The 27,533-nt window shown below is 42.3% G+C and overlaps 3 protein-coding genes across 3 annotated transcripts; 2 read left to right on the forward strand and 1 right to left on the reverse strand.

Moving 5' to 3' along the window:
• Window positions 1-520: 520 nt before the first annotated feature.
• Window positions 521-6,192, reverse strand: LOC108678825 (putative methyltransferase DDB_G0268948). The gene is made up of 8 exons (XM_047880591.1): window positions 5,998-6,192; window positions 5,273-5,391; window positions 4,590-4,789; window positions 3,435-3,530; window positions 2,864-3,017; window positions 1,867-1,964; window positions 1,194-1,340; window positions 521-685 (listed from the first exon to the last, which is right to left on the reverse strand). Exons 2-8 carry the CDS (start codon window positions 5,384-5,386, stop codon window positions 592-594), a joined length of 903 nt encoding a protein of 300 aa, XP_047736547.1. The 5' UTR covers window positions 5,387-5,391; window positions 5,998-6,192; the 3' UTR covers window positions 521-591.
• Window positions 5,923-10,497, forward strand: LOC108678826 (putative bolA-like protein K11H12.1). Its single transcript, XM_018167316.2, has 4 exons — window positions 5,923-6,004; window positions 7,768-7,839; window positions 8,142-8,308; window positions 10,348-10,497. The coding sequence occupies exons 2-4, from the start codon at window positions 7,791-7,793 to the stop codon at window positions 10,495-10,497; spliced, it is 366 nt and encodes a 121-aa protein (XP_018022805.1). The 5' UTR covers window positions 5,923-6,004; window positions 7,768-7,790.
• Window positions 10,498-14,245: 3,748 nt separating this feature from the next.
• Window positions 14,246-25,401, forward strand: LOC108678842 (importin-9). Its single transcript, XM_018167335.2, has 17 exons — window positions 14,246-14,480; window positions 14,944-15,065; window positions 15,890-15,978; window positions 16,777-17,005; window positions 17,117-17,324; window positions 18,211-18,369; window positions 18,784-18,935; window positions 19,151-19,249; window positions 19,568-19,814; window positions 20,249-20,396; window positions 20,975-21,170; window positions 21,332-21,592; window positions 21,828-22,028; window positions 22,164-22,364; window positions 23,016-23,294; window positions 24,067-24,222; window positions 24,419-25,401. Exons 1-17 carry the CDS (start codon window positions 14,351-14,353, stop codon window positions 24,710-24,712), a joined length of 3,171 nt encoding a protein of 1,056 aa, XP_018022824.1. The 5' UTR covers window positions 14,246-14,350; the 3' UTR covers window positions 24,713-25,401.
• Window positions 25,402-27,533: the final 2,132 nt, after the last annotated feature.

Consider the following 27,533-nt stretch of genomic DNA (forward strand, 5'->3'; position numbering starts at 1 on the left):
CCTGTCTTAATTCAATTTTACATATTCAATATTCATTACTATATAACACACAAGTCGTATGCAACAACACACACTAAAGCTGCTGATACGGCTATTAACCTAATGCGACCTTCTGTCAACTTCCGCGTCTGTCAATAACAACAGTGCAATTACGGCAATAATTGGTAACTTGGTTAAGATGAGACGCGGCACCTACTGCATGAAGTATTGGCGTCCAGTGCAATACTAATGAACTGTGCGGAAAAGTCTGCGCAAGTAGACGGTATCACCGTTTTTGCGATTCAAATCTCACCTCAATTTCGTGGAAAATAGAAGGAAATCGAATTTTCCTTAAAGTATTCCTGCATCAGCATCTACATAGACGGATTGAAGAAAACACAACATATGACGAGAATGATTTCACTTAAAAATTTTATTTTTGGAATGACTTAATTAAAGTCGTCCTTTTATTTTAGTTAGACAATAAAAATTGTGCAAGCGCATCAAAAACTAAAATTTGTCAAAAAATACCTCACATAATTTTAATAAATACATTAACAAAGAAGAACAAAAACAAAAAAAAACATATTAATAAAGTTGGTCTTCATGAGGTCACAGCTGAGGCTTCCTCCACATCCTAAGGAAGTAGCGATGCCGCTTGACGATCTCAGGGTCCTCTTCCATGCAGCCCATCTCCTTCAGCAGCCTGCACAGCGATAACGTACCAGCACCTGCATTATCTTCACGTGCCGGGGCCGAAATATCAAAATTCGCGTCAATACACGATTATACGTTGCGGCCAAGTACGTACACTTAGCAGCTTGAGTACACGACTCGGCATAAGTACACGTAGCGGCCTCATTTCTCCAACATGAAACTGGTGCCTAAACTAGCAATCTATTTTGTACGACCCACTTTGTTTCAGCATCATAAGGATTTAATAGCAATATTGTTATTAATACCACTTGTCAATAGCATCACATAGATTTACCAGCATCATAGTACGACCCATTTAGCCTTAGCACGAAATACGAGTAGATTTACGAGCAACATTGTAGAATCCACACGGCTTTGGCATCCTTCAGATTTATTAGCAACATATTTTGTAGGACCCCGTTAGCCTAGGTACCAAATAGATTCAATATAGTGAAACCCACTTCACTTTGCTTTATTTAGATTCACTAACAATTAGATTCACCTCATCCCTCACTCACTTGGCTTTGGCATCGTCCAAGTATTGCTGGGCCGCGTCGGGACCTCGCTTGGTCCTGAGTTTGGCCAGCGCCGACCAGGAGGAGATGTAGCCCAGCAGGTCGCTGAGGCGGCACACGCTTGACACTTCCAACTCGCCGTCCGAGGAGCTGCAAGCCGTCATTAAAATGCTTTCATGGTCGTACTGTCAGGCAATTTAGAGACTTGTTACTAGGCTTGTAGTCTTCGAAACGTTGATGTGCAAAAAAATCCGAGGTGGCTTGCCATGTATTCGTAGAGTTGTGGCTTGTCATGCACGGAAAATTAAAGGCTAGTCATGAACGAAAAGTTAGTGGCTTTACATAAACAGAAAATAAGTGGCTTGTCACGAGCGAAAAATTAGTGTATTTTTGTCATGTATATAAGACCTGAAGTTAAAATAAAGAATTTTAATGCACAACGAAATGTCCAAAAAATTATTTGTTGTCGATCAATCTGAAAGGCGCCTACTCTATAAACTGATCGTATTAAAATAAAAATATACCTTCGACTCAAAAAATAGTTATCATTACACATCATTTCCCTTTCCTCACAACTTCTTAGCGTTTTTACTGTGAGTTACTGAAGACTCTATACATAATTCACAGCATAAAAGACGGAACTAAGTTATGCATGATCATGCACAGCGCGCAGGACCTGACGTGCTCCTCCTCCTGGTACGGCGCAGGCATGAGGGCGTACTCGGTCGCGAGCTGTCGGTGCTCTGGCGGCCAGAACTCCAGCGCCTTCCATAGCTGCCCGCATAACATCAGTCATTCATTAACTGCTGTTAGTTAACAGTCATTCATTAACTGCTGTTAGTTAACAGTCATTCATTAACTGCTGTTAGTTAACAGTCATTCATTAACTGCTCTTAGTTGCCCTTAATATCAACGAATATTGAGGGGTTCTTTTAATCTGGACTTAAAAAATAATTGCGGTCATAATCATGATTGTTAAGACGTTTTCTGTGCATGCAGCCAGTGTACTCAAATTGTGTTCAGTAGTTTGGTCATGCAATTCTTGATTAGTGTTGAAGTTGGAGCCTGAGGTTATACGGAGGCTTGTTCCACAGCAAGGTAAAAGAGGCTTGGGAACTCTAGAAAACTTATCTTGAATACTCTACGTAACGTGGGTAACCTAGAACGTCTAGATAATCTAGGAGAAAGTAGTTCTAAAGGGTGTGAGAAACCGCCAGAAACATCGATTACCTAGAAGTTCATGATACTCTATGAGGTGTGAATATCTGCGGAGCCATGAGCATTGGGTACTTTATAAGAGCCCTAGAGTACCATAGTCAATCAAAGACTCCGGCTACTCTATTTTACCAGGGGACTCAATAGAGTCTGGGCAGCCTAAGACTCCGGCTACATATTTTACCCGAGGACTCGTTGGAGTCTGAATACAGCGTATATAATATCACGTCATTCATGTTCACAACTTTACTTGGCGACCTCTTGAGTGTTGTCTTTCTATATATAATCACTGTTATCTCCTCACTATACACCATCACTGTTGTCCCTCACTATACACCATCACTGTTGACCCTCACTATACACCATCACTGTTGTCCCTCACTATACACCATCACTGTTGTCCCTCACTATACACCATCACTGTTGTCTCTCACTATACACCAGCCTGATGTACTCGCCTCGTCCATGACGTGGCGCAGGCACTTGCCCTGGTACAGAGGGTACGCGCTCAGGTACGAGTACACCGCAAGTACTCCTCCAGGTCGCAGTACCTGGTCCACCTGCAGCAGTAAGAGTACAAGTATGAGTAACAATACAAGTATGAGCAACAATACAAGTATGAGCAACAATACAAGTATGAGCAACAATAAAGTTCCCCAAAACCGTAACAATATTCAATAACAGGAATTAAATCGAACACATTTAACGTCCTGCAATCCGAAACCATCTACATGATCAGAAAACAAAGACTGGCATTTCATGCTTCACTACGTGATGAAATGTACATCTTTCTGCGGTGTTTAGTGCTCTGACATATTCTTTTGAGATTGTAGTCTAATATGGTCTCACGAAAAATTGTATCCTTATTCGAATTTCACAACTTATAGCAGTCAAAACAAAGGAATTAAGTTCGAATGGAAGGTTCCAGCTCGAATGACCCAAAAAGCGCGATGAGAGCAGCACTTTTGTGTTCAGTTAGGCGTAGCAGGCGTCCAGACTCACCTGGGCGCAAAAGGCGTCCAGACTCACCTGGGCGTAAAAGGCATGAACCAGTGGACGGCAGCACAGACGGTCACCACGTCCACGCTGGCGGGGGGGAAGGGGAGGTGAAGCGCGTTACCCTCGCTGCGTGGGCGGCCGGTATGCCGAGGGGTAATAAAAATCACTGATCCTCACAAAATCTTACGCAATTATCAAGTGAAGTTAAAAGATATTATTTTATATTGATAACAAAAGATTGTTCTTAACTGCAGCCTGATTCCGCTAGCTTTATTCTAAAATAATTAATTACTCTGTTCATCACTTGATGATTTAATGATGTTCCGGTGGACGAAGCGTGCAGTGCATTTAAAGTTTAATAAACTTTAAAGTTGACGCTCAAAGCACTACTTCACTTCCACCCTGGGAAACATTCATCGGCGAAAAAAAATTGGAAGAAATATGACGCTCGATGTCGGTAAATTCGATGCCTGGACGTGATATCGTTATCTTAACTCTGGTCTATGGTTTCATCCTTGAGGCAAGTGATACCAAAGTGCAAAGTTATTTAAAAATCAAAAGTATTAATTTTTTTTAATTTTCCGAACTTATAAGTTTATTTCCACCACATCCATCAGAAGTTTATACGATAAACTTGTTTTGCATCGCAATTTTTTGTAAAAAATATGATATCGTAAATAAGGACAATTTATTCGAGCATTTTCTTACACATATTTGCATACATTGTCCTTGTATCGAACAGTTTGGTGGCCATGCTGGGGGTCGCCATTTTTGGTCATTCGCTAATACCAGATTTAAGTCGTGTCTAATTTTTGAGATTAACGTACATATGATAAGAAAATCCCCATATGACATATGATCTTATTATAAATCCAATACTCAAATCATAAGATGTATCATTAGCGCAGGTTCTGACATTGCAGGCCAGTGTCGCCCAAAACTAACGCGTTAAGAAGTGGCAACGGGAGGGACATCCCCAGCAAATTTATATTCCAATTTTGCTACCAGACGATACACTAGATTAATTAATTAATATTGATGATAAATTAAAGGGTATGATATGAGTATGATATCCTATAGTAATCAAAAATCCTATAGGAATTCATAGGCTGCCACATGCGACAGTAAAAGCACGAATCTAAACTGAGCCTGAGGATGAATACAGCATGTGGAAGTCGGGCTCACATGAATCGGATGTTCTGAATGTGGGAGTAGTTTTGCCGAGCGACCATCAGTTGGTCAGGACTGACATCCACACCCACGACCTGGTCAAAATCATTTACGAACATGTGGGTGCTCTGACCAGAACCACAACCAACATCCACCAGCAGTGACCCAGGCTTTTGGGTTGGTGATTCTTGCGTTACTTCTCTGCTGTCTTTGCCCTGGAACGAACAAACGTTTATGACGTCACAGCTATACTCCCTTCAAAACTTCCCGATCGATTCCTTTGGACGGTAACTTGCGACAAAAATCATTGAAAATTTGTATATAATGTTCAAGCAATCGAGAAATTTTTTTAGATATCAATCTCATACCAGGTGCATGAGAAACGATGAGATGGATGTCTATAGAAGACAAGTCACAATATTCTTACGCCGAACAACGGGACTGAATTAAAAATAGCTTTCTCTGATCAGAAAATTAATTTGCGATTTATATTGAACCTACAACTTCTAACAATCCTGTTGGAATTCTCCATAATTTTCTCTTATAAAAGCTCTGTGATGCCAATCGGGGTTTCCAAATTTACCCGTGCCTCACCTTTGAGATCTGAAATAACCAGGATCCTGGCTACGAGGGACGGACTGAGTTCACCTGGTTGTAAAAGCTCAGGATCGTGGCTACGAGAGAAGGACTGTATTCACCTTGTTCCAGAAGCGCAGGATCCTGGCTACGATGGATGGAGGAGGCTGAGGGCGGTAGGTCTGGTAGGTCTTGGCAAGCGCCGCGTCGGCGAACACCAAGTCGGGAGCCGCCATGATGCCTACACAAGCGGAATAGAGACTCAGTACAATACAATATCATCCAAGCGTACACCGATCTGTCTTCAATGATTGGCAGAATAACAATAGAGTGCTAAGCAATCATTGAGTCTATTATAGAGACCTCAACTATTGTGAAAAATTACACGTGTCCGACGCATGAGGGAAGGTATAAGGATATTTGGATCAAATAACAGAATATAGTTACACTGACTTATGTGTCAATAAAAAAAATATAGAGCATCTCAAGAAAGGTGTCAGTATACAAAAAGATAACAAGGATAAACTACTTTCAACAAGAAAATAAAAATTCTGTAAATTTTTGCGTTTCGATAGCAATTGATGGTCAAAACTTCATATAAAAGAAAATAAATTTTCCAGCCCTACAAATTTAATTTGAATCATGAAATAAAAGATTACAGAAAATATGAATTCAATAATGAAGGTGAAAAATACATATTGTCCGAAAATTATCCATCTTAAAATGCTTCAATCATCAAGATATGTTGCTTGCTATCTCAACAGTTCACATTTGTAAACAACAACTACCGTGTTCCACCGGTCAGTTACTTATTAGAAAATAAAGCCAATTCTGACGTTGAGGATACCTCTCAGGTGAGTAATGACACGCCACGTCCTTCAAAGCTAGTTTTAAAATAGTTCTCTGAATTTTAGGGCCAGCAACAAGATTATTTTGCAAAATTATGAGCACTGTTCGAACTACCGTCTTGTCCCAACTTGAACAAGTCTGCCGTACAGAAAAGTTAAAACCAAAGAAAACGGGAGTAACTGAAATATTTAGGGAGGACTGGCGTGTTTCATATTTTTCATATTGCTATTCCTATTTTTCAACTAAAGCTATTCGAATGATTGCCGATAACATCAAATAAAGACCATTCCAGCGTTAGTGCACGGTATTGCTTAAACTGTATGTCAGAAGTATTCACGAATCAAGTCAAAATAAAAATGTCTTCATATGTTCATGCGTGCAACATTTTATTGCTCAAACTCTTTTATCTCCAGGAAAACAATAATATGAGTATACCCTCCATTTATATTTCACTTCGTCAAAATCAGTACGGATAAAATATGACTTATTACCAAAATAACTAAAATTCGTTTACTCAAACAGCCAATCGGTTAAGTGAAGATTTGCACTCTATCGCCAACCACTTGTGCTCACTACCAAATCTTATCTGCGATCAGTGCGATGCACTAATGACTAACCGGTATGAATAACCGGACGCCTGCTGGTCGCTTGTTTCAACTCCTTGACAGACCGACACTTCTGCGGTCCCGGCAGCAGAAATGTACAGGGAAACCATATTAACTCCGGCAATACGGAACCGAATTGAATAGGAATAAACGCAACTCAGTTCAAATTTTATTGAGGCTGGCGTTGTCTTCTTGTGCACCACGCTTTTAAAAGAAATCTGCGTCCGCGATTTGTTTGTATTCTGCCAACAATATAAGCTACCTGTCTCGCTGTTGTAAATGCTTGAAAACCCATTCATTTATCATATTTTCATACATAAAATATCGCATATAATATACTATATCAATAATCGCAATCAAAACCAATATCGATCAAGCTATCAGGTTTTGTAGTCTATTATCAATTAATGATATATTTATCTCTGTCTGACAGTCGGTTGCCCGTACGTAGCGCAGACAGTACGACAGTGTATTATACAACGTTATATTGTACAGTGTTGTATCGTGCAGTGTTGTATTGTACAGCCTTGTATTGTACAGCGTTGTATTGTCTATACAATACTTGACGATCTGAGCCCTACCTCCTTGTGACAGCACTCATTGAAGCACAATATAAATAGAAATCTTTTGCAGATAATTTCGTCAAAATTTGATTTCGTCTCAGTAAGTTAGGACAGGGTTTGATGCTAGGTAAGGTGCAATAAAATTTCAGCCCATAAGTGTCGATGTGTCAATTTTCCAAAGTTATGCGTGGAAAGATTGCTGCATTTGTGCGTTATAGAAGTTAGCCTCAAAAGTGTCGCTACGGTCGGTACACTTCAGTCGCTCGTTGGTTGAATTTCTGCAAGTTATTCATCGTATTCAGTCTCACGGATGTTTGGTTCGTGTTGGAAGTGAGCCTGGTTATCTATCAGGCTTACTGCTGTCATTGTTTACTGCCTCGCGTTCTCAACTCTTTACTAGGTTCTTCTATTTTATAGACCTTTTACATTGAAAGCACTTCCAACTCGCTTTGCTTGCAATAACTCTCTGAATTGCTATAAATTTTACCTACGCACTTATTGTTTATCGCTGTTCAAGTTAATGATTAAAGTCGGACTTTGGTTATTACTTATAATAAACTCTAATATGAAAATTCTGCTAACCTTTTTTTAATAATGCAGGTATAAAAAAAATCAAGTATTGGATGTGGCATAGATTTGGCCAGCGAGCGATGACGTCAGCAGCAGGCCTCGGTGAGTGTCGGTGATGGTGGTGCTGTGGGGTGATAGTCGTAATGATGTGTGATGATAGTCGAGATGACGTAGTTATTATCAAGTGATAATAAAAGTAATAATAACTGATGAAAACCGTGATGGTAACTATGTAACCCCGTGATGATACTCATGATAGCGGCGACAATACTTGTGACGATACCCATGATCATAACCCTTGATACCCATGACGATCTCCGTGATGATGCCCGTAATGATGCCCGATGATACCCGTGACGTTCCCCGCCACGATACCCTAGACCTAGAGAAACCTCCCTCGTCAGGTCCGGTAGGCCGCCGCATCGCCGACAAGCTGGCGAAGTCGGTGGCGGGCGGCGGGCATGTGGCGGTGGTGGACGAGAGCCACATGCACAACGTGCCCCGGGGGGCGGAGACTCACTTTAAGGTGCTGGTGGTGAGCACCCGCTTCCAGGGCATGCCACTCATCCAGGTGAGTATCCGACCAGGGCATGCATGCCACTCATCCAGTGAGTGTATGACCAGGGCATGCCACTCATCCAGGTGAGTATCCGACCAGGGCATGCATGCCACTCATCCAGTGAGTGTACGACCAGGGCATGCCACTCATCCATGTGAGTGTCCGACCAGGGCATGCCACTCATCATGGTGACTGCCCCACCAGGGTATGCCACTCATTAAGGAGGGCATCTCATAATGGAGGGCCATGTCTGCATCCAGGGGTTGGACTAAATATGGGAAACACATGCCATTTTGATATCGTAATTTTTCTAACATGTTGCAATGAAAAAGTGACATCTTTTTATGTTTCATTATTTATTGTTGATGCTAATTCATATTTTATCCATGCACACAGACATTTTTAGTAAATTCTTGTGTCTATAACCTATGAATGGCAAAGAGGCCAAATTGTTGGTGTCCGTATGGCAGGCGCTAGTGTAACAGAAACTTCCCGAATGCTTGACATTTCTAGAGGTATACTGTCTCAGAAATAATGACCGCCTTTGAAAGAGAAGGAAAAACGTCCTCAGTAAAGCATAGGTCTGGCTGAAAGTCAAAGTTGTCTGTGAGAGACCGTCGGTACCTAAATTGAATTGTGAGGGACAATCGAAAAACCACGGCTGTTAAAATTACTGCTGTTCCATAAAGACTGTCCGACGAGAGCTGCGCAGATCTGCATTCTATGGAAGACCTGCTATTATAAAACCTCTGTTTACAAATACAAATGGTTAAAAGTGTATACAGTAGTGTAAAAACCTCCGGAATGGTCTCTCTAGCAGTGGAAAAATGTGATTTTCTCTTACGAATCATCGTGTGCCTTATTTTCAACCTCTGGCCGAGTTTTCGTTTGGAGAGAGCCAAAAGAGTCATTTAATCCAAACAGGCTCCTCAAAACCGTACAACATGGCGGGGGCTGATCTGAGGTGATATTTCTTAGAAATCCGGCGGACCAATGATTTCTCTTCATGGAAGAATCAATAGCCGTTACTATTTAGGAATTTTGGAGGACCAAGTTCATCCAACGGTTCAAGCACTGCATGTTTCCGGAGGGGAACACCATTTTTCAAGATGATAATGCCCCGATCCATACAGCTAATATTGTTAAAAATGACACGAGGTACATTCTAATGAAGTTAAGCATCTCATTTGGCCACCACTAATACCAGACCTGAATATTATCAAGCATTTACGGTCGATTTTAGAGATACAAGTCAGAAGTCGATTCCCGCCGCCATAGACTCTAAAAGAGCTGGAAGTAGTTTTAACTGAAGAATGGGCTAAATTCCTTTGGAAACAATTCAAACAATTCACAATTTGTATAAATCAATACCTCGGAGAATTGAAGCTGTAATTGCCGCAAAAGAGGGCCGTAAACTATACTAAAATATAAAGTTTTTTTTTTGGATTTCTCGTGTGTTTGCCTTATTTTATCTAACCCATGTATATTACTCATTCTTCGTTAACTAGCTCTGAACATTTAAGGACGCAGAGAACTTCAAATACAATACCAATTTGATTAAATTATCAAAGTTCAAAGATGTATAGAATGCTGGGTACTAATAGATTTGTGTAACAAGCAGAATGGAAAGTTTGTTTATTTTGTTTGAATATTTGTATACCAATTAAGTTACCAGTGCATTGCTACGGTGTCCCAATTAATTGAGGCTCGCTGTGATCGTGACGTGGTGCATTTATCAATATACTAATTGTGGCGAGAAACTGCCGTGCTTGTAAAGTATATATTTACCATTAGGACTAACAGTTTGAATTGATCTATTTCTTTCAATAAGACGACTTCTTCTTCAATAAAAGACGAAGGAGACCTAAGTCGGGACCCGAACTTTAAAGTCATTTATTTCACTGGACCCGCTGGCCTAAGATGTTTTCTTCGCTCCATCCGCTGCGTTATTACTGATTGAACTTATACATATTTGTTTATTTTTATATTGTTCATTTGGATATTTACCTATTGTTTATTTGGGTATTTATTTCACTGTATTTATTGGTCAGCGCCACCGCCTCGTGAACGACGTCCTGGCGGAGGAGCTCGCCTCAGGAGTGCACGCGCTGTCCATCCTGGTGGGTGGGGGTTCGGGGGCTGGTGCTTTCGCTGGCGGGTGGGGGTTGGGGGGCTGGTGCTGGCGGTGGTCGGTGGTGTGATGGCGGTGGGAGGGGGTGACGGTGTTGGGAGGGAGGGGTGGGTGGTATTGGGCATAGAGAGGGATGTCATGGGTAGGAACTGATGCTGCATAAAGATAAAACAATTACGAGAAACCTATTGTCCAAACTACGACAGACTTTCTTACCCTCTGCACGTGCAGAGAGCGGAGGCGGTGAGTGAGCCGACGCTCCAGAGTTTGGGAGCTCGAGTTATTATCAACATTTGTATAATAAGTTTTTCCTGCGTACTTGTGTACAATTTGTCAGTCCGATATAATTATTATTGAGCGCGCACCTCTATGCATCTTCTATTTCTTTATATTATCAATTATTCGCTCAAAACAAACGTTTTATTGTTTGGCAACAATACATATTATTGTTACGGTGTGTTGTATATTGTTACGGTGTGTTGTATATTGTTACGGTATGTCGTATATTGTTACGGTANTCAAATGGTCGCATTTCTTTTCACGGATAGCATCTTTAATTGTTCTGAAGTGACGGGCAGAGGTAGGGCACTTGATTTCTACAATGCAGTCATTACCTACGAGACCATCGGGCGATGCACCCAAGAATGGATAGACTTTGTCAACAAAAAAACCGCAGCCACTAACTTTAATGCACATTTTCTCTTGCAATATCTTTACTGCTACATTTTCCTTCTCTCGGCCCCATACCAGAGCAGGGAGTGAACTAATTGTATTATTTAACAGCCTGTAGGCTACAGCATCCTTATTTGTACTTTTTCTCAGTTTGCACACAATGCCAAAATTAGACGCTGTCAGCCTCTTTCTTCTCTCTTCGTGCCACAACAGGGAATTACTTTGTTCAACAGTTGAGGATTCAAGGATTTTAATTTGATTATTATCCAATGACAATGTCTCCATAAAGCTCAGTTTTGCGTCTTCCGAGACAGATGCAAAGCCACCGCTTTCGTAGCCGTAACAACGACGGCTTTTTTTTCGTTTTACTTTTTGATCATTGTCGCTGAAAAGCCGCTTTCTAGCAGTTGTATTTTGATGTACTCGCTGAGCTTCCATTTTTACAACAAGTTTGTTTGGAGATTTTCGTGGGAGTTTCTCACTGATCTGTGAATGCAACTGACCGCTGTTGTGAACGATTACTGCGCCAAGAGCTCTGGTTTCGAAGCTATTATTCAAGCAAAAATTTATTCTCTTGGCTCCAGTGAATTTGGCAACTCGGCTGTTATAATGTTCTACGCGGTTACTATCCAAATCATGCACTAGACTCTCTGCATGATCCTTCACTCTATTTAGTATTTTTATTATAGCCTGAAAAACTCCAGTTTTTTCAAGATCAGGACAGTGATTATAATCACTTTTATTTTTACAAAAATAATTGCCGGTTATTGAACACATCGTATGATCACCGAAAACATGTCGGGCGCTGTTCAAAATGTCTTTACGCAACCCGTCGATTCTTTCCGCTTCAGTTGTATCAGTCAAATTTTTGCGATGTTTGATTGCACCCTTTATGGCATTTACCAAGCGTTTCGCACGTCCCTGGATCAATTGTCTTTGATCTGCGGAACCGAGCTTGGCGGTTCCTTTAGATTGATAGACATCTTCTTCTGTCTCTTATACACATCTAGATGTGTATAAGAGACACCAGTAACGCAAAGTGACGTTACTGCTCGAGTAACGCAAAGTGACGTTACTGCACCAGTAACGCAAAGTCACGTTACTGCACCAGTAACGCAAAGTGACGTTACTGCACGAGTAACGCAAAGTGACGTTACTGCACCAGTAACGCAAAGTGACGTTACCGCACCAGTAACGCAAAGTGACGTTACTGCACCAGTAACGCAAAGTGACGTTATTGCACCAGTAACGGTGACGTTATTGCACCAGTAACGCAAAGTCACGTTACTGCTCGAGTAACGCAAAGTGACGTTACTGCTCGAGTAATGCAAAGTCACGTTACTGCACTGAACTCTTTAAACTACGTAACTACAAAACGAATGACTTGCTATCGTCCCATAAATCGAGGAATAGCCACATTTGTGGTTGAACTGTGTAGAGACTATTTATTTAAACTTATTTCAGAGAAATGAATGCTACTGCTAGTCAATCGAAAAAGGAACAGCACCCGTATTGGAATAGGTTAAAATGTTCAAGATCAATATCGTTCACTAATGGAGGGAGATAAGCAGTATACCTTCAATAAGCATTTGACCTTTCATGATTTTCGAGCAAGCGAAATGCTGTTTCGTCGATCGTTCCTCAATCAATCTACAAGTCAGTTCTGCAGTTTATAAACATCAAATAATAGTGCTCACTTTCTATTGCGATTTATTTCACATTAAAAATTTCACTATTTCACATTATTTCACCAAATTAGTCTCATTGATAAATTTAGGCAAATTTGTTCCGATTAATGGAACATGTTAATGCAGCAGTATAGAAACTTTTTGAACATCAACTATGAAAAAGTTTACGATGGAATCATCTAAATAAAAATATTAATAATTTTAGAAGCCATTCTAACCTTTAACTTTTAGACGGCAGCTGGAGATTTGTATCAATCAATAATAAGTTGAAAGTAAATCAACAACGTTACTGTACATTCATGCAAGAAAAAACTTTCAGGGCAAACTGATTAAGAGGCCGGTTCAAGGAGAGGCGAACTCCATGACCGTGCTTCTCAGCCAGCGAGTGTAAATCTGAGCGGCAGGAAGGGCATTCCGTCTGGCAGCGCAGTGACGGCGGCCAGGAATTCGGTGAGGGGGGGGGAGGGAGGAGTGGGAAAGGAATATCTTAAGGAATGAAGTTATTGATTGCTGAAATAGCATTCGAATTTTCAGGCTGATACGTCAATAACGAGTGAAGTTAGAGCGAACCAATTTAGTGAAGAATCCCATAGCAGATAGTCCCGCCTGTTGTGCTGCTGGCCGAGCTGAACCGGCCTCTTAAAATGAGCCCAAACTTGTTTATGAAATGTTTCATGGTATAAAGTTATTAATAAAAAATGCTCAAAACCATCCCTTATTACCCCATTTGTCTGTATCCATGATTTGTCAGATTGCCACTTATATATATAGATTTTAGCATTCAACTTCACTTGTCAGTATTATCAAAAAACTTAGTTAACTTACCGATTGCAGTAGGTAGTTTTTGTCATACTTGAACTGCATTGATATTTCTGATCAAGCTACAAGTTGTCCTGGTTATCAGCACCTCTTCCTCATTGACCATGGCTTCTTTAATTGTTTATTTTCATTATGAAGCAAAAATATATTTATAATAGCTGCAATTTGAAGGCATAATGGGAAACCAGAGAATTTCTAGGATCAGTTAATTTTTAAATTTCTTGTCTGATATTTTTAACAATTTATTATGTATGATAATGCTGGTACGGTATCAAAAATACTTACTAGTCTACTTATAGGACTCAAAAATAAACTTGAGGAAAGGCAACAAAAAGTGTTCTTCTTTTCTACTATGTTTGAAAGAGTGCAGGAACTCTTTGTTGTCTCCCATATAAATATTGAGCTGATTTGGGCCATAAGAAATATGTATATTGGTTTTATGATGTTTTAAAGTGTCAAAGATTTTGAATATTGATCAAATGTTGTTTATACATGTGTATTCTGTCTAAGACCACAGTGGTGTTCGGTATTTCTTGCAATTGATGTTAGCACTTAGCAATCAGGCTGCAAAGTGCATTAGCTTAATAAACCCTTAAATAACTAATAATAATGTCTACTATGTAATTTCTGCCAGGGTCTACATGTCCATGAAATTATGTTCTTTAAGTTAGATTAAAATATATATGTGTACAAAGTTGTTATAACCTAAGTTTCCTAGTGGTATAGCTATAAAAAGTATAAAATATGACTTCAAGTGATTGTACGGGAAATTTGAAAGAAGCACTCATAGATACACTTCACAATGTTCTCTCCCCTCAGTCATCCATTAGACTTGAAGCTGAGCAACAAATAAAGGTTTTCCAAGTGACAGAAGGTGAGTCATGGATAATTTTGTGCTTAATCAATGTAATTCATGGTTCTCCAATGATAATAGTACATGGATATTTTTATTGGAATATGGATGTAATTTGAGGGCTCTTTGCATTGAAGTATATGGCAAACATGATACTTATGCTTGAAAAGAGGACAAGAAGATGGAATGGTGAATAAGCTTCTTATACCAAGGTGCATGCTAATCAAGCCAACAATTGATCAGAAGATTATATGTTCTTGTGTCACTGATTATATATTTTAGGTTTCAATAGAATGACAGGGAACTGATGTTTTTTGAACTGATGATGGAGCTGATCTCAAAATCTTTTGATCAATTTTTTGCTCTTTACAAATCCAAATTATTTAAAACAGAGAAGTTGAATTCAGAGTAAATGAATTTTTTTTCACAAGTTGTTAATATTTACTGATTGTTCAGCTAATCTGATTTACATATCATGTTGCAGAGTTTGGAGTGCATCTTGCTGAAGTGGCTCTTGACAGAAATGGCAATCTTGCAGTTAGACAACTGGCATCAGTTTTACTCCAGCAATATGTTGAAGCTCATTGGTATGAGGGGTCCCAAAAGGTTGGTACTCCACAATATGTTGAAGCTCACTGGTATGAAGGGTCCCGAAAGGTTGGTACTCCGCAATATGTTGAGCTCATTTGTATGAGGGGTCCTGAAAGGTTGGTAGGTACTTCACAGTATGTTGAGGCTCATTGGTATGAGGGGTCCCTAAAGGCTGGTACTCAGCAATATGTTGACGTTCATTGGTACAATGTGTGCCAATGCTTGCATTGTTATCAGAATACCGTATGCATTACATATTTTTCATATAAGGAACTGTTCATCATAATCAATAGATCTTTCATTTTAATGGTAATTATTGGGTTTAACTAAAAAAACAATTGAGATCAGTTTGTGTCAATGTAAATGCTACGTTAAATGACTTGGAGATAGAATGGATTTTTTCCAAACATTTCTGCAACACCTTATTTCTGCTTATTTTTGAGAAACATTGCATACGTACATTGTCAATTTTCTCAACAACAATAAAAGGAGAATCAAAAGACTTAATTTCTTGTACAATTCTCCTTAGCATTGACAATTATGTGTCGAACAAAGCATCTTTTCCACAGCATTTGGAGCTATGTGCTCTTTTTTAAGATACGTTTCATGTTATCACGCTATTCAAATATTTGCATAGATGCAATAACACATGCATTGCAATATTGAAGTGTAGTCTCTTCGTTACTGTGAATGGATGCTTTTTGGTAATTTCTTTTGATAACTGCAGGGTGCATCTTCTCAGCCCAAACAGTCTAGGATGAATTACATCCCTGAATCTTTCTTGTATTACATGTATAGCTGGTAACTTTCTTGTGCTGATCTTAATACCTTTTGTGCAGTTCCAAGTTCCCGAGTGTCCTGAGTCAAGCAAGCAGAAGATCAGACAAATTCTCCCCCAGGGATTGTATGACCCAAGTCGTAAAGTGAGGCAAGTCTAACCCCTCTTACCAGTTGTAAAGTGAGGCAACTCAAACCCCTCTTGTCAGTCATAAAGTGAGGCAAGTCTAACCCCTCTTGCCAGTCATAAAGTGAGGCAACTCAAACCCCTCTTGTCAGTCGTAAAGTGAGGCAAGTTTAACCACTCTTGTCAGTCGTAAAGTGAGGCAAGTCTAACCACTCTTGTCAGTCCTAAATTGAGGCAAGTCAAACCCCCCTTGCCAGTCGTAAATTGAGGCAAGTCTAACGCTAACCCCTCTTGTCAGTCGTAAAGTGAGGCAAGTCTAACCACTCTTGTCGGTCCTAAATTGAGGCAAGTCTAACCCCTCTTGCCAGTTGTAAATTGAAGCAATTTTAACCCCTCGTGCATGTACAAGATACGTATAGGTTACACCTGCAAGATGGTAGGCATTGCACCTGTGAGGTGCAATTGCATACATTGCATGTGCAAGGTGCATATAGGTTACACGTGTGAGATAATACCATATAGGTTTCACGTGCAAGATGGTATATATATAGGTTGGTGCACAGTAAAGTGTTTGGTCATTGAGCGGGAGTTACGTCGTTGCAATAAAATAGGCGGCAGATGAGAGCCGCTCGCACAATAAACAACAATTTGGCATAAGGATTGCTGGTCTTGACGCATGTAAAGGAATCAGTGTACATTAAAATTTCATTCTCTGTTTGCCTAGGCTCTTTATTGGTTTGCTGGTCGTTGTGAAGGATGATGCTTCAACTTATTTTGTAATGTAAAAGAGAGATAATATTCTAACCGAGAGATGTTTACCAGGTGCTGCATTGCTTACGCGCTCTCCTGCATAGGGGCCTGGGACTGGCCTGATAATTGGCCTGCTTTCTTCAGCCTCATCACTGACGCCATCACAAGTGGGGACGAAGATGGCACCCACGGGGCTATGAGGGTCCTCACTGAGTTCTCCAAGGACATTGATGACTCCATCGTCACGAAGGTGGCACCCATCGTCCTCCCTGAGATGTACAACATCTTCTGCCAGGATCAGGTGAGTCAAGCAGATCATGCCACCTGAGATATCAGAACGTTCGAAATGGTGAATTACTTTTCCTTTGTAAATATTGATTATTGGTGGAAATAATGAAGCTCTGTATGTCAGAAATACAGCATCAGAACGCGTGGACGGGCCGTGGAAATCTTCAAGAACCTGGCGAGCGCCATCAGCCTCATGGGGGAGTTCAACAGGAACCTTGCCAAGCAGCTACTGTATCCGTCCTTGCCGCCCTTCATCCAGGCCATGCTTAAGGTCCTGCACACTCCTGACGGTCCTATGGTCGACTGCGGCCTCAGAAGGGACATTCTTAAAGGTTAGTTCCCCTCACTTTTAAGGGTTAGTTACCCTCACTTATAAGGGTTAGTTACCCTCACTTCTGAGGGTTAGTTACCCTCACTTCTGAGGGTTAGTTACCCTCATTTCTGAGGGCTAGTTCCCCTCACTTCTGAGGGTTAGTTCCCCTCACTTCTGAGGGTTAGTTCCCCTCACTTATAAGGGTTAGTTACCCTCACTTCTGAGGGTTAGTTACCCATCTAAGGGTTAGTTACCCTCACTTCTGAGGGTTAGTAACCCTCATTTCTGAGGGTTAGTTCCTCTCACTTCTGAGGGTTAGTTCCCCTCACTTCTAAGGGTTAGGTAGTTCCCCTCACTTCTAAGTGTTAGTTCCCCTCACTCCTGAGGGTTAGTTCCCCTCACTTCTGAGGGTTAGTTCCCCTCACTTCTGAGGGTTAGTCCCGCCCACTTCTATGGGGTTCTCTCATTCATATGGATTAGTTCCCTCACTTTTAACGGTTGATCAACTCTTCTCCATTCACTTTCTCTAGAGTTAGTTTCCCTCATTCTTATCTATTTTAATTTGCCTACTGGTGGTAACCCGCGTTACCAGGCGTTGAGGTATGAATTACGTTCTAGTGAAAGAATCCATACAGTACCTACATTTTGACTCTAATTTTGTGCACTGATGCTATTTTTGTAATTGATTTGTAGTTACTGCAATTTTTCTATATATTTCGTTATCTGCTAGTGGTGTACACACGAGTTTCTCATGTTATTTATATGATATTGAATAACATGATTGAGTTGCGCTGTATGATTATAAGTAAAATATTAAGTTCCATTAATGAAAATGTGGAGATGAAGTGTGGATCAATTGGAAGGTAAATTAATATACTGTGATAGTATAATGTATCATTGTGCAGCACTAACAATGTTGGTGACGAACGTGCCGCGGCAAATGGTGGAATATTTGCCTGACGTGCTGAGCTTCGTGTGGCATTCTCTGACCACGTCAGCTCACGCCTATGTCAGCTGCACCGTCAACTGCAGGGAGCACGCCGCTGACGCCGTCAACTCTGATGGTGAGTGCCAGCTCATGCCAACTGCTGTCAACATTCTTAATGCAGGGAGCACGCCGCTGACGCCGTCAACTCTGATTGTGAGTGTCGGCTCATGCCAACTGCTGTCAACATTCTTGAATAAGTTGAGGACAGTTGCGGTTGCTGGAAAAATATGTTCTGTTTTAATACTGAGGCTTGAATGGATTAATTGAATTGATTTAGATTCTATGCCACACCAAGGGGTGCATTACGTTCGTGAAGCGAGGTGTTGCCACTCGTCAGACCAAACCATGTTTGCCGAAATAATCTTGCTATATCAATAATATTATTTTAATATGCTTAATTATTTGCTTGATTTAATAATAAAATAGGCATTTCGATTTTTAAATTCTAGTTCTAGAACACCTTATTTAATCAGCTCTATTTGTGCTGCAGGTGAAGTGCTTGGCTTTGAGAATTTAGTGTACAGTTTATTCGAATTTGTGGACGCTCTCCTGCACCACAAGAAGCACCGAGACCTCATCCTGCCGAGCATGGCTGACCTCATCTACTACCTCATCCTGTACATGCAGCTGACAGAGCACCAGGTGAGCTGTATGCATAGCTGACCCCATCATATTCTTAACCGCGCCTGCTCCTGTCCATTCTTGATTGTATCATTAATTTTTTCAGTATGCAAGCCCACTGAGCTTTATCAATCATGATTTTTTGTACTAGGATCAGTACACTTAATTGCTTTTCTAACTATTGGTAGGGCCCTTCCTGATTATTTATTATTATCAATTCTAATGCTTCATTTCAGATTGAAACGTTCAATGCGGATGCAGACGCCTATGTTGAATTTGAGGATGACGAGAGCTTCGCATACTCCGTGCGGGCGTCTGCTGTTGAGCTGCTGAGGGTGAGTGCTGCTGAGGGTGAGTGCTGCTGAGGGTGAGTGCGGCTGAGGGTGAGTGCTGCTGAGGGTGAGTGCTGCTGAGGGTGAGTGCTGCTGAGGGTGAGTGCTGCTGAGGGTGAGTGCTGCTGAGGGTGAGTGCTGCTGGGGGTGAGTGCTGCTGGGGGTGAGTGCTGCTGAGGGTGAGTGCTGCTGAGGGTGAGTGCTGCTGGGGGTGAGTGCTGCTGTGGGTGAGTGCTGCTGCTGAGGGTGAGTGCTGCTGCGGCTGCTGAGGGTGAGTGCTGCTGTGGGTGACAGCTGTATGATGGCTCATGTTGTGTGCAGAGTCTGCAGCAGGATCTGCCTGCCACGTACTGCACCTGTATCGTGGCAGCCGTGGAGCGCCACATCCACAAGGCAGATGAGGCTCGGTCTGGAGGCGATATCTGCTGGTGGAAGCTCTACGAAGCCGTCCTGTTTGCAGTGTCTGTGTCGGCAGACTGTCTGCTTAAAGAAGTTTTCTGCAGGCGTGTCACCTTCAACCTTGACAGTTTTGTCGAGGCCGTCGTCAAGAAAAGTCTTGATCCTTCATGTGAGTTGGTCATTACTATTATGAATGTTTTGATCCTTCATGTGAGTCAATCAGTACTATTATGAATATACTTTTGTTTGAGCGATTCTGCAGGAAGAAAGCAATTCCAAAGATTTCTAGGTTAAATTATTTTATTCCAGGAATTATTCATTTCAATGATTGCAATTTTGCCCTCTAAACGTATAATGTTTAAGACTATAGTCTAGAAACCACCTGTAGGATATCTTCACGTGTTTAGCGCTGTATTTTTTGCATAATGGTTACTGTACCGCGGTGTTGTTGTCATAGACAAAACTATGCATAGTACTGAAGGGTGATACTAGTGGCCTAATATAAACTCAATGAGACAATAAATATCTTGTATATCAAGATATTAATTAAGGTATATGACCGGCTATATCTGCATTTGTTGATTTACGCATTTTTTATTTCAGTGCCAAGCTATCTCTGCGGCAAAGCTTTATATTGCGGCAGCGAGCTGGCCATGGCTCTTGACACTGCAACAATTGACAGCTTGTTACACTGCCTTGCCTCAGCTCTGCAGCTATCCTCTCCCCCTGTTGTCAGAGTCTCTGCCATCAGGTGAGCCTTGCTGTTCATCTAACTCGTTAACGTTGCTGGTTGCCACAATCCCAATCTTATAGTGATAATAGAACCCACAACATAGAGTATAATCAATAAAAAGAAGAGAGAAGATATGAAAAGCTGTGCAATAAATGAGGCAAGGGAAAGCCCTAAGGACGGTATCAGTATTCAAATGACCTATTCCTATACTAGAGTATTCTATACTAAACAAATGTCTGTTTAGTATTCTAAGAGTATACTTAATGTCTGTTGCCACCAAATGCACCGGAGCGATAGTTTTACTGTTGCAGAATTGGTCTTTCCACAACTGCTTTACTCTGGCAACTTAATTTGCGTGGCTCTGTTATCCGCAGGTCACTTTCGGGGTTCTGTGGCGTGTTATTCGAAGGTTTGTGTCAGGGCACTTCAACCTTTTGTTGTCTGTACGTTGGTGTCAGAGTTCCACTACCTGTTGTCTGCAGTTCAGTGTCGGTGTTCTATGACCTGTTGTCATCCACAGGTCCGTGTCTGGGTTCTATGACCTGTTGTCATATACAGGTCTGTGTCTGGGTTCTACGACCTGTTGTCATCCACAGGTCCGTGTCTGGGTTCTGCGACCTGTTCAATGGCAACAAGGAGTCGTGGGTGCAGGCGAGGCTGCGAAGCTTGGAGGGCAAGGAGGAGCTGGCCAGCCTGGCGCCGCCAGCCGCCTTCTCTTGCAAGCAGTCGAGTGAACTGCTGCGTCCATACCTGGGGGCCATCGTGGAGGGCTTGGTGCTGCTCACTACTCAGGTAACTTGTGTTCTCCTGAACGCTACTCACAATCACTCCCTCCTCACGCCACTCACCGTATCTCATCCCCCTCACGCCTCTCACAGTAACTCCCCTCTCACGCCCCTCAGAATGATTACTCTCTCACCATAACTTTACCTTAACCGTATCTCTCCCCCCAGTCTCCGTCCGAGATGATGGCGCTGGCCCTGGAGCGGCTACTGCTGCTCGTTGGTCTCGACGCCTCGTTATCCTCACCGTACCTGAGCCGCGTCTCGTCTCTGTGTCTCGCCGTCTTCATCAAAGCCAGCCACGACCCCGTGCTGGTGTCCCTCGTGCAGGACCTCTTGCAGGAGCTCTGCACGCATCCTGCCAACAACAACGCCATGCAACAGAAGTTCTTCCCTACGCTTGTGTCCCTGCTCAACTCTTCTACTGATAAGGTGGGTTCGAGTGGCGGGTGCGTGGGTCACTCCTTGGTGCTGTTGGTGCGAGTGGCGGGTGCGTGGGTCACTCCTTGGTGCTGTTGGTGCGAGTGGCGGGTGCGTGGGTCACTCTCTGGCGCTGTGGGTGCGAGTGGTGAGTGCGTGGGTCACTCCTTGGTGCTGTGGGTGCAAGTGGCGGGAATACGAGCCACTCAGCCATACCCAGAGGTGTACAGCCATGCTGTATGTACAGGTGCCCTCAGGAGTGCACGCTGTGGCACTGGACATGCTGACGGTGCTGGTGCGGTGCTGCCAGAACCCTGACAAGGACACGCTCATGATGCATGCAACGTTTCCTGCGGTGGTTAACCGCACGCTGCACACCGACGACCTCTCCGCGCAGCAGAACGGCGGCGAGTGCCTGCGTGCCTTCATCGCTGTCGCTGCCGACCACGTCAGTTATAAACTACTACCATAATATTGACTATTGATATTATTATATATATTTGGTATATATCACGATTAGCTATTATTATTGATCGTAGTAGATGTTGCATCAGTCCCTGCATAGCGTCATGGCTGTTGGCAGGTTGTGACGTGGCGGGACGAGGAGGGCAGGTCTGGCCTGGACTGGGTTGTGGACGTGTGCCACGAGCTGCTCTCACCATCTGCTCCTGACGCGGCAGCTGGCTTCGTGGGGCGCCTCGTGACGGCGCTCATCCATCACCTGTCCTCTCAGCTGGGTGATGGTCTGCACAGACTGCTCAGAGCCGTGCTCAGCAAGCTGCAAGTGGGTTATGTCTACGTGTGCCATCTGTAAACGTATCGTCTGTAACATTTACCATCTTTCACGCTACAGCGTCCCGTATCACTCAAATGCGTAATATACCGAAAGAAAACTCCGCGATATGCCAAAACTGTGAAATGTGAATATTCTTCGAGAACCCGCGAAGATGAGAGGGAAAACAGTATGTTATTTTGTGTGTGTATCTTATTCCGCAATATACAAGGGCTATTGTGTGTTGTACGCCTGGCGCCGCAATATACAGGGGCTATTGTGTGTTGTACGCCTGGCGCCGCAATATACAGGGGCTATTGTGTGTTGTGTGCCTGGCACCGCAATATACAGGGGCTATTGTGTGTTGTACGCCTGGCACCGCAATATACTACAGGAGCTATTGTGTGTTGTACGCCTGGCGCCGCAATATACAGGAGCTCTTGTGTGTTGTGGGTATGTCCACAACACCAACTGTGGCGGGAAATTACGCGATCTGAATTTTTATTCTTGGTGAAGCATCACAATAATCTAGTTAAGAAATTGATGTATTACTTGGTTTCAAATTTGTTAATATTGAATTGATGGTGCTCATATTGCCTGAGAGAATTTTTCATAACTGGATTGCATATCGCAACGCCTGTTCGAATTTTACAATATGTGCAGAGCACCGAGACGCTGATGGTGGTGCAGAACCTGACGGTGGTGTTCGCTCAGCTCGTGCACCGTCAGCTCGAGGATGTGCTGGACTTCCTGAGCTCAGTTCCCGGCCCTGAGGGAGATAGCGCCCTCAGCTTTGTGCTGACTCTCTGGTGTGCCAAGCAGCACGCTTTCTACGGCGGCTACGAGCGCAAGGTCACCGTACTGGCGTTGGCTAAGATGCTGGAGCACGGCGTGCTCACAGGCGACGCTCGTCTGCAGGCGATACTCGTGCCGGGAGACCAGGTGAGGGCATGACATAATGACAGGCGTCTCTCGCCTACAGGCGGTACACGTGCCAGGGACCTGGTAGGGTACGGCGCGCCCCTGCAGGCAATATACGGGCCGCAATCTGTCTAGTTAGATGCGTCCTCTATGGTAAAGTTGCTGACTCCGTTTGTTGATATCCTACCCATTGCATCCGTGCCTGCTTGTCATTGTGTGGACATAGTAGTAGTGATATTACGATTATACATAGTACTGATATTACTTCTGTGCATTTTACTGATATACAGTGCGGGGAAATAAATATTCATACACTTGAAAAGTCGTATTTTAATGTATGTAAGTACACAAACTTAACAGCAAAAGTGATTTAAATTATGTATAGAGACGCATAGTATTCAAAAATACTATCAAAAGAAATTAAATCTCAATGCAACAAAAAACAATGCAACATGTATCAGCATCTGCAAATCATTGGTCGAGACGTATAGAAATAGACTGGTATCTGTTGAGCTGAATAAAGGGTATTCAAGCAAGTATTAAATTAAAATAATGCGGATTTATTGTTTTGTACGAATACTTTTTTCACCCGAAGAAGTGAACATGTTGCATTGTTTTTTGTTGCATTGAGATTTAATTTCTTTTGATAGTATTTTTGAATAGGTACTATGCGTCTCTATATATAATTTAAATCACTTTTGCTGTTAAGTTTGTGTACTTACATACATTAAAATACGACTTTTCAAGTGTACGAATATTTATTTCCCCCCACTGTAACTATTGTATTCGTCAGATAATATCGTCTGAAGGCGGCGTGCGGACGCGCTCCCAGGCGGCTGCTCGGCCCGAGCAGTGGACACGCGTGCCGCTGCTGGTGAAGCTCTTCAAGCTCGTCATCTACGAGCTCTTCCACGTGATCGAGATCAACATGGCTAAGGATGACGACCCTGTGAGATTTTTCTGTTTGTATTGTCTATCATACTTTGGCAGCTGTGCTGTCTCCTTAATTTGCGATCATTATATCAACAAGGATATTATCCAGTACTGCTAATTATTTGCTCATTTGAGTAATTTGGAAGGAGATATAAGAAGATATATAATAAAAATTGTCTGTCGGCCTTGGTAAGTAATCAAGCGATTTGCAGGACGACGATGATGAGGACGAAGGTTGGGAAGACGATGATGGGGCCGATGACGATCCTTCGGCTTTATACACGTCAGACCTGCTGAAGGACAACAGCCATCGCACGTCTGATGTCGTCGATGACGAAGACGACCCAGACGCTGCTGCCGACCCCTTGTCCTCTGTACAACTACAGCCATACCTCACAAACTTTATTAGGACATTTGCTCAACATCCCGCCTACGCTATGTTTACCCCGCACCTCAACCCGCACGAAAAAGAAGTCCTCACATCCATACGGGTGCCCATTGTCTAGCGTGTCCCCTGTGCCAACTGAATAGCTTAGAATTTCTTAGCTTAACGTGGGCTCGTAGCCCCCCTCCCCCTTCCCTCGAGGTATGAGCCATCGACGGCTGTCCTCCAACGCCCCTTATTCTGGGGGCCCTTGTTCAAGGCGTTCCAAATATCCACCTGTACAGTTATTTTTTATGGTTAAATGCCAGGTCGAGGACTAACAACCTGCAGACGTGGCGTTTTGCGCCGCATATACTATTTATTTTGCATTTGTGTAAAGCAAGATGGAACCGTATGTTCCAGCTGTACGCTTGTTGCTAGTAAATTAATTTCTTGCAGGTGGTCTTTCTCAATGAGAATGATTGACACGCATTCGTCCTCTGCTGAGGAACCCTTCATTAAAGTAATGCATCTTAAAATTCACATTTATATAACAGAAATGAGCACCAGATTGATTCAAATTTGTAACAGTGTTAAACTTATCAAATTATTGAGAGAAAGAAGTGATTATTTGACCGGTACAGGATCATTCCTTCATTATCGAGGTAGCTGTTATCGAGTGAATCTTGAGTCTCCTTCGGTGCCAGTGATGCTGTCCTTTACTGTGTGTAAAAAGATATTTTTTATTAGCAATTTGTCATAATAATTTTCGTGTTCTGGTGACACGAACTATAAAGCCAGCTTGATTGTACTGTTTTTATTGTAAACCTTCTTGAAAAATTGACACATTTATCCTCGCCTTATTTTGATAAAGTAGAATATAACTGGTCAATATATGAGGCTCTCATAATCCATGTGTAATGAGGTTCAAATACCAGAGGGGAACCTCGGAGTAGCACATGATGGGTATAGAGTCACATGTCGTCGACACCGATGTTGGTGCAAGTGGAGCGTATGCCATATAGAGTCTAGGGCTCACATCAAGTTTGAAAAAAAATCTGGTATTCGTGCTTTCAAATCCAATTGTCGGTCTCTTACGTATTACAGGGTCATCAATATTTAGCGTTACAACTTTGAGTGGTCAGAACTATGAAATGAAACGCAATTGTGAATGTTTGAAAATGTATTTATGTAGGCAGAGGTTCAGAGATACAATTCCCACAATTTCATTCAATATGTCCACCATCTGCATCAATAACGAGTTGTAGATGCTTAGAGAAAACCTTACACGAGTCACGAATGACACTCTGCGGGATTTTGGCCCACTTTTTCAGCAGTTTGACCTCTAGGGCGTCCAAACTGCTATGGTGAACGGTCGAGACCTTACTCTCAAGGTATGACCAGATCCCAAAATCCAGAGGATTCAGATCGGGTGACGATGGGGGCCATTCATCTTTGGTAATGAAGTGGGGAACATTCTCGGACAGCCACTCCTGAGTCGATATGGCCCCATGGGATGGTGCAGAGTCCTGCTGGAACGACCAGGGGCGTTTTTTTGAAGTGCTTTCGTGCCCAGGGCAACAATGCATCAACAAGGATGGCATCTCGATAGTTCTTCTGATTCAAAAAAGAGGGGACTCCTTGAGGACTCTGTTACGGCTGCCCAGACCATCACTGAGGTCGGGCATTGCTTCCTAGTCACCACACGGGATCATTCGTCCCATTCTCCGACCAAAATCGATAATTTTGGGAGTTGAAGTGGTGTTCAACATTGAATATCTTCTCATCACTGAAAACGAGGTTTGGCAACGTGCCATCATGAATGCGGGAAAGAAGAATCTTGGATCTTTGGAGACGTTTGTCAACAACTTGAGCAGACAGTTGGTGTTTTTTGACATGTTTGAATGGGGACAACTATAGGTCCTTCCGGAGAACAGTCGCCATGGTTCCATACGACACATTTGACTGTTTTGCGAGTGTATTGATTTTGAAAAAAATGTAACGCTAAATATTGATGACCCTGTATTTCATTGGAATTTGGTCCATTCCCTCCACCTACCTGCCAGGGCATGTGCTCTGAAATTCCTAATTTAGAGGCCATTCTTTCAATATGAGCATCATTGTCTTGCCGCCTCCTAGTTAGTCAAAAACGCTTTTCATGGATAGGTTCTTTATACCTTACTAGTATGTAGTATCAAAATCAATGCAGTCGGCTGTACGCTTCCCAAGTCCTTGCATAAGGCCGTCGGTACCAGCTGGCTCGATGTTACAGATCTCTCGATATAATCGCTATCTTTGTTTTAATCTAGTTGTCCTGAAAGACTTTGTTCTCCTCCGTAGTGTCTTTTTGAAAGTTGAGTATTTTAATTTCGACAGCGTGGTCATGATTTTTCCTGGTAGACAGAATGAGGTTTGAAATAGGATAAATCACACGAGGATATTAATTACTGACCTGCAAGAATCGTGTATGAGGTTAGAAAAAAGTGAATCAAATTATAGCATATTTCATAAAAAAACTTGGTTCGCCAGTTGGTGTAGGATATGACGTTTGCAGATTGGATATTTGTAAGAATGAGCCGAGCAGTTGGTGTGATACCAGAGACGTGTAAAGCAACTGTTTGGACAAGTTTAGATTGTTTTTTTAGTTGACAAATGGTTATAAATAAATAGACCGGAATAGCAGCTTTAGGGATCGATCTATCTCGCATCGGATTCACGAATAAACCTGTCCAACAACAGGAAAGATGAAAATTATTTATACTTTCCAAAATCATAATCGTTCATTACCCACTAGGAGTGGAAGGTCACTAGTGGCCAAGCTGATGAGATTCAACGAAACGACGTTCAATTCAACGTCAGATGTTTAGAAGAAACACTTAGAACGCTGGAGCTGGCCGGCAACAACAAAGTCCTTGGACACCCACCACCTAACATAAGCAGCACAGAAACCCAGCTCTCTAGAC

The sequence above is a fragment of the Hyalella azteca genome, unplaced genomic scaffold, assembly GCF_000764305.2.
Source record: "Hyalella azteca isolate HAZT.00-mixed unplaced genomic scaffold, Hazt_2.0.2 contig5640, whole genome shotgun sequence".
Classification (NCBI taxonomy): Eukaryota; Metazoa; Arthropoda; class Malacostraca; order Amphipoda; family Hyalellidae; genus Hyalella; species Hyalella azteca.

What these genes read in the sequence shown, in the direction of transcription:
- LOC108678825 (XM_047880591.1), bottom strand. Translation starts at nt 5,386, where the DNA reads ATGGCGGCTCCCGACTTGGTGTTCGCCGACGCGGCGCTTGCCAAGACC. An exon ending in TTCATGCCTTTTACGCCCAG is followed by an intron (nt 3,018 to 3,434) that starts GTGAGTCTGGAC and finishes GCTCATACTTGT; the next exon opens with ATTGTTGCTCATACTTGTAT. An exon ending in TGCGCCACGTCATGGACGAG is followed by an intron (nt 1,965 to 2,863) that starts GCGAGTACATCA and finishes TTATGCGGGCAG; the next exon opens with CTATGGAAGGCGCTGGAGTT.
- LOC108678826 (XM_018167316.2), top strand. Translation starts at nt 7,791, where the DNA reads ATGTGGCATAGATTTGGCCAGCGAGCGATGACGTCAGCAGCAGGCCTC. An exon ending in GACGTCAGCAGCAGGCCTCG is followed by an intron (nt 7,840 to 8,141) that starts GTGAGTGTCGGT and finishes CTCCCTCGTCAG; the next exon opens with GTCCGGTAGGCCGCCGCATC. An exon ending in AGGGCATGCCACTCATCCAG is followed by an intron (nt 8,309 to 10,347) that starts GTGAGTATCCGA and finishes TTTATTGGTCAG; the next exon opens with CGCCACCGCCTCGTGAACGA.
- LOC108678842 (XM_018167335.2), top strand. Translation starts at nt 14,351, where the DNA reads ATGACTTCAAGTGATTGTACGGGAAATTTGAAAGAAGCACTCATAGAT. An exon ending in GTCAGAGTCTCTGCCATCAG is followed by an intron (nt 20,397 to 20,974) that starts GTGAGCCTTGCT and finishes TGTCATCCACAG; the next exon opens with GTCCGTGTCTGGGTTCTGCG. An exon ending in CCGTGCTCAGCAAGCTGCAA is followed by an intron (nt 22,365 to 23,015) that starts GTGGGTTATGTC and finishes CAATATGTGCAG; the next exon opens with AGCACCGAGACGCTGATGGT.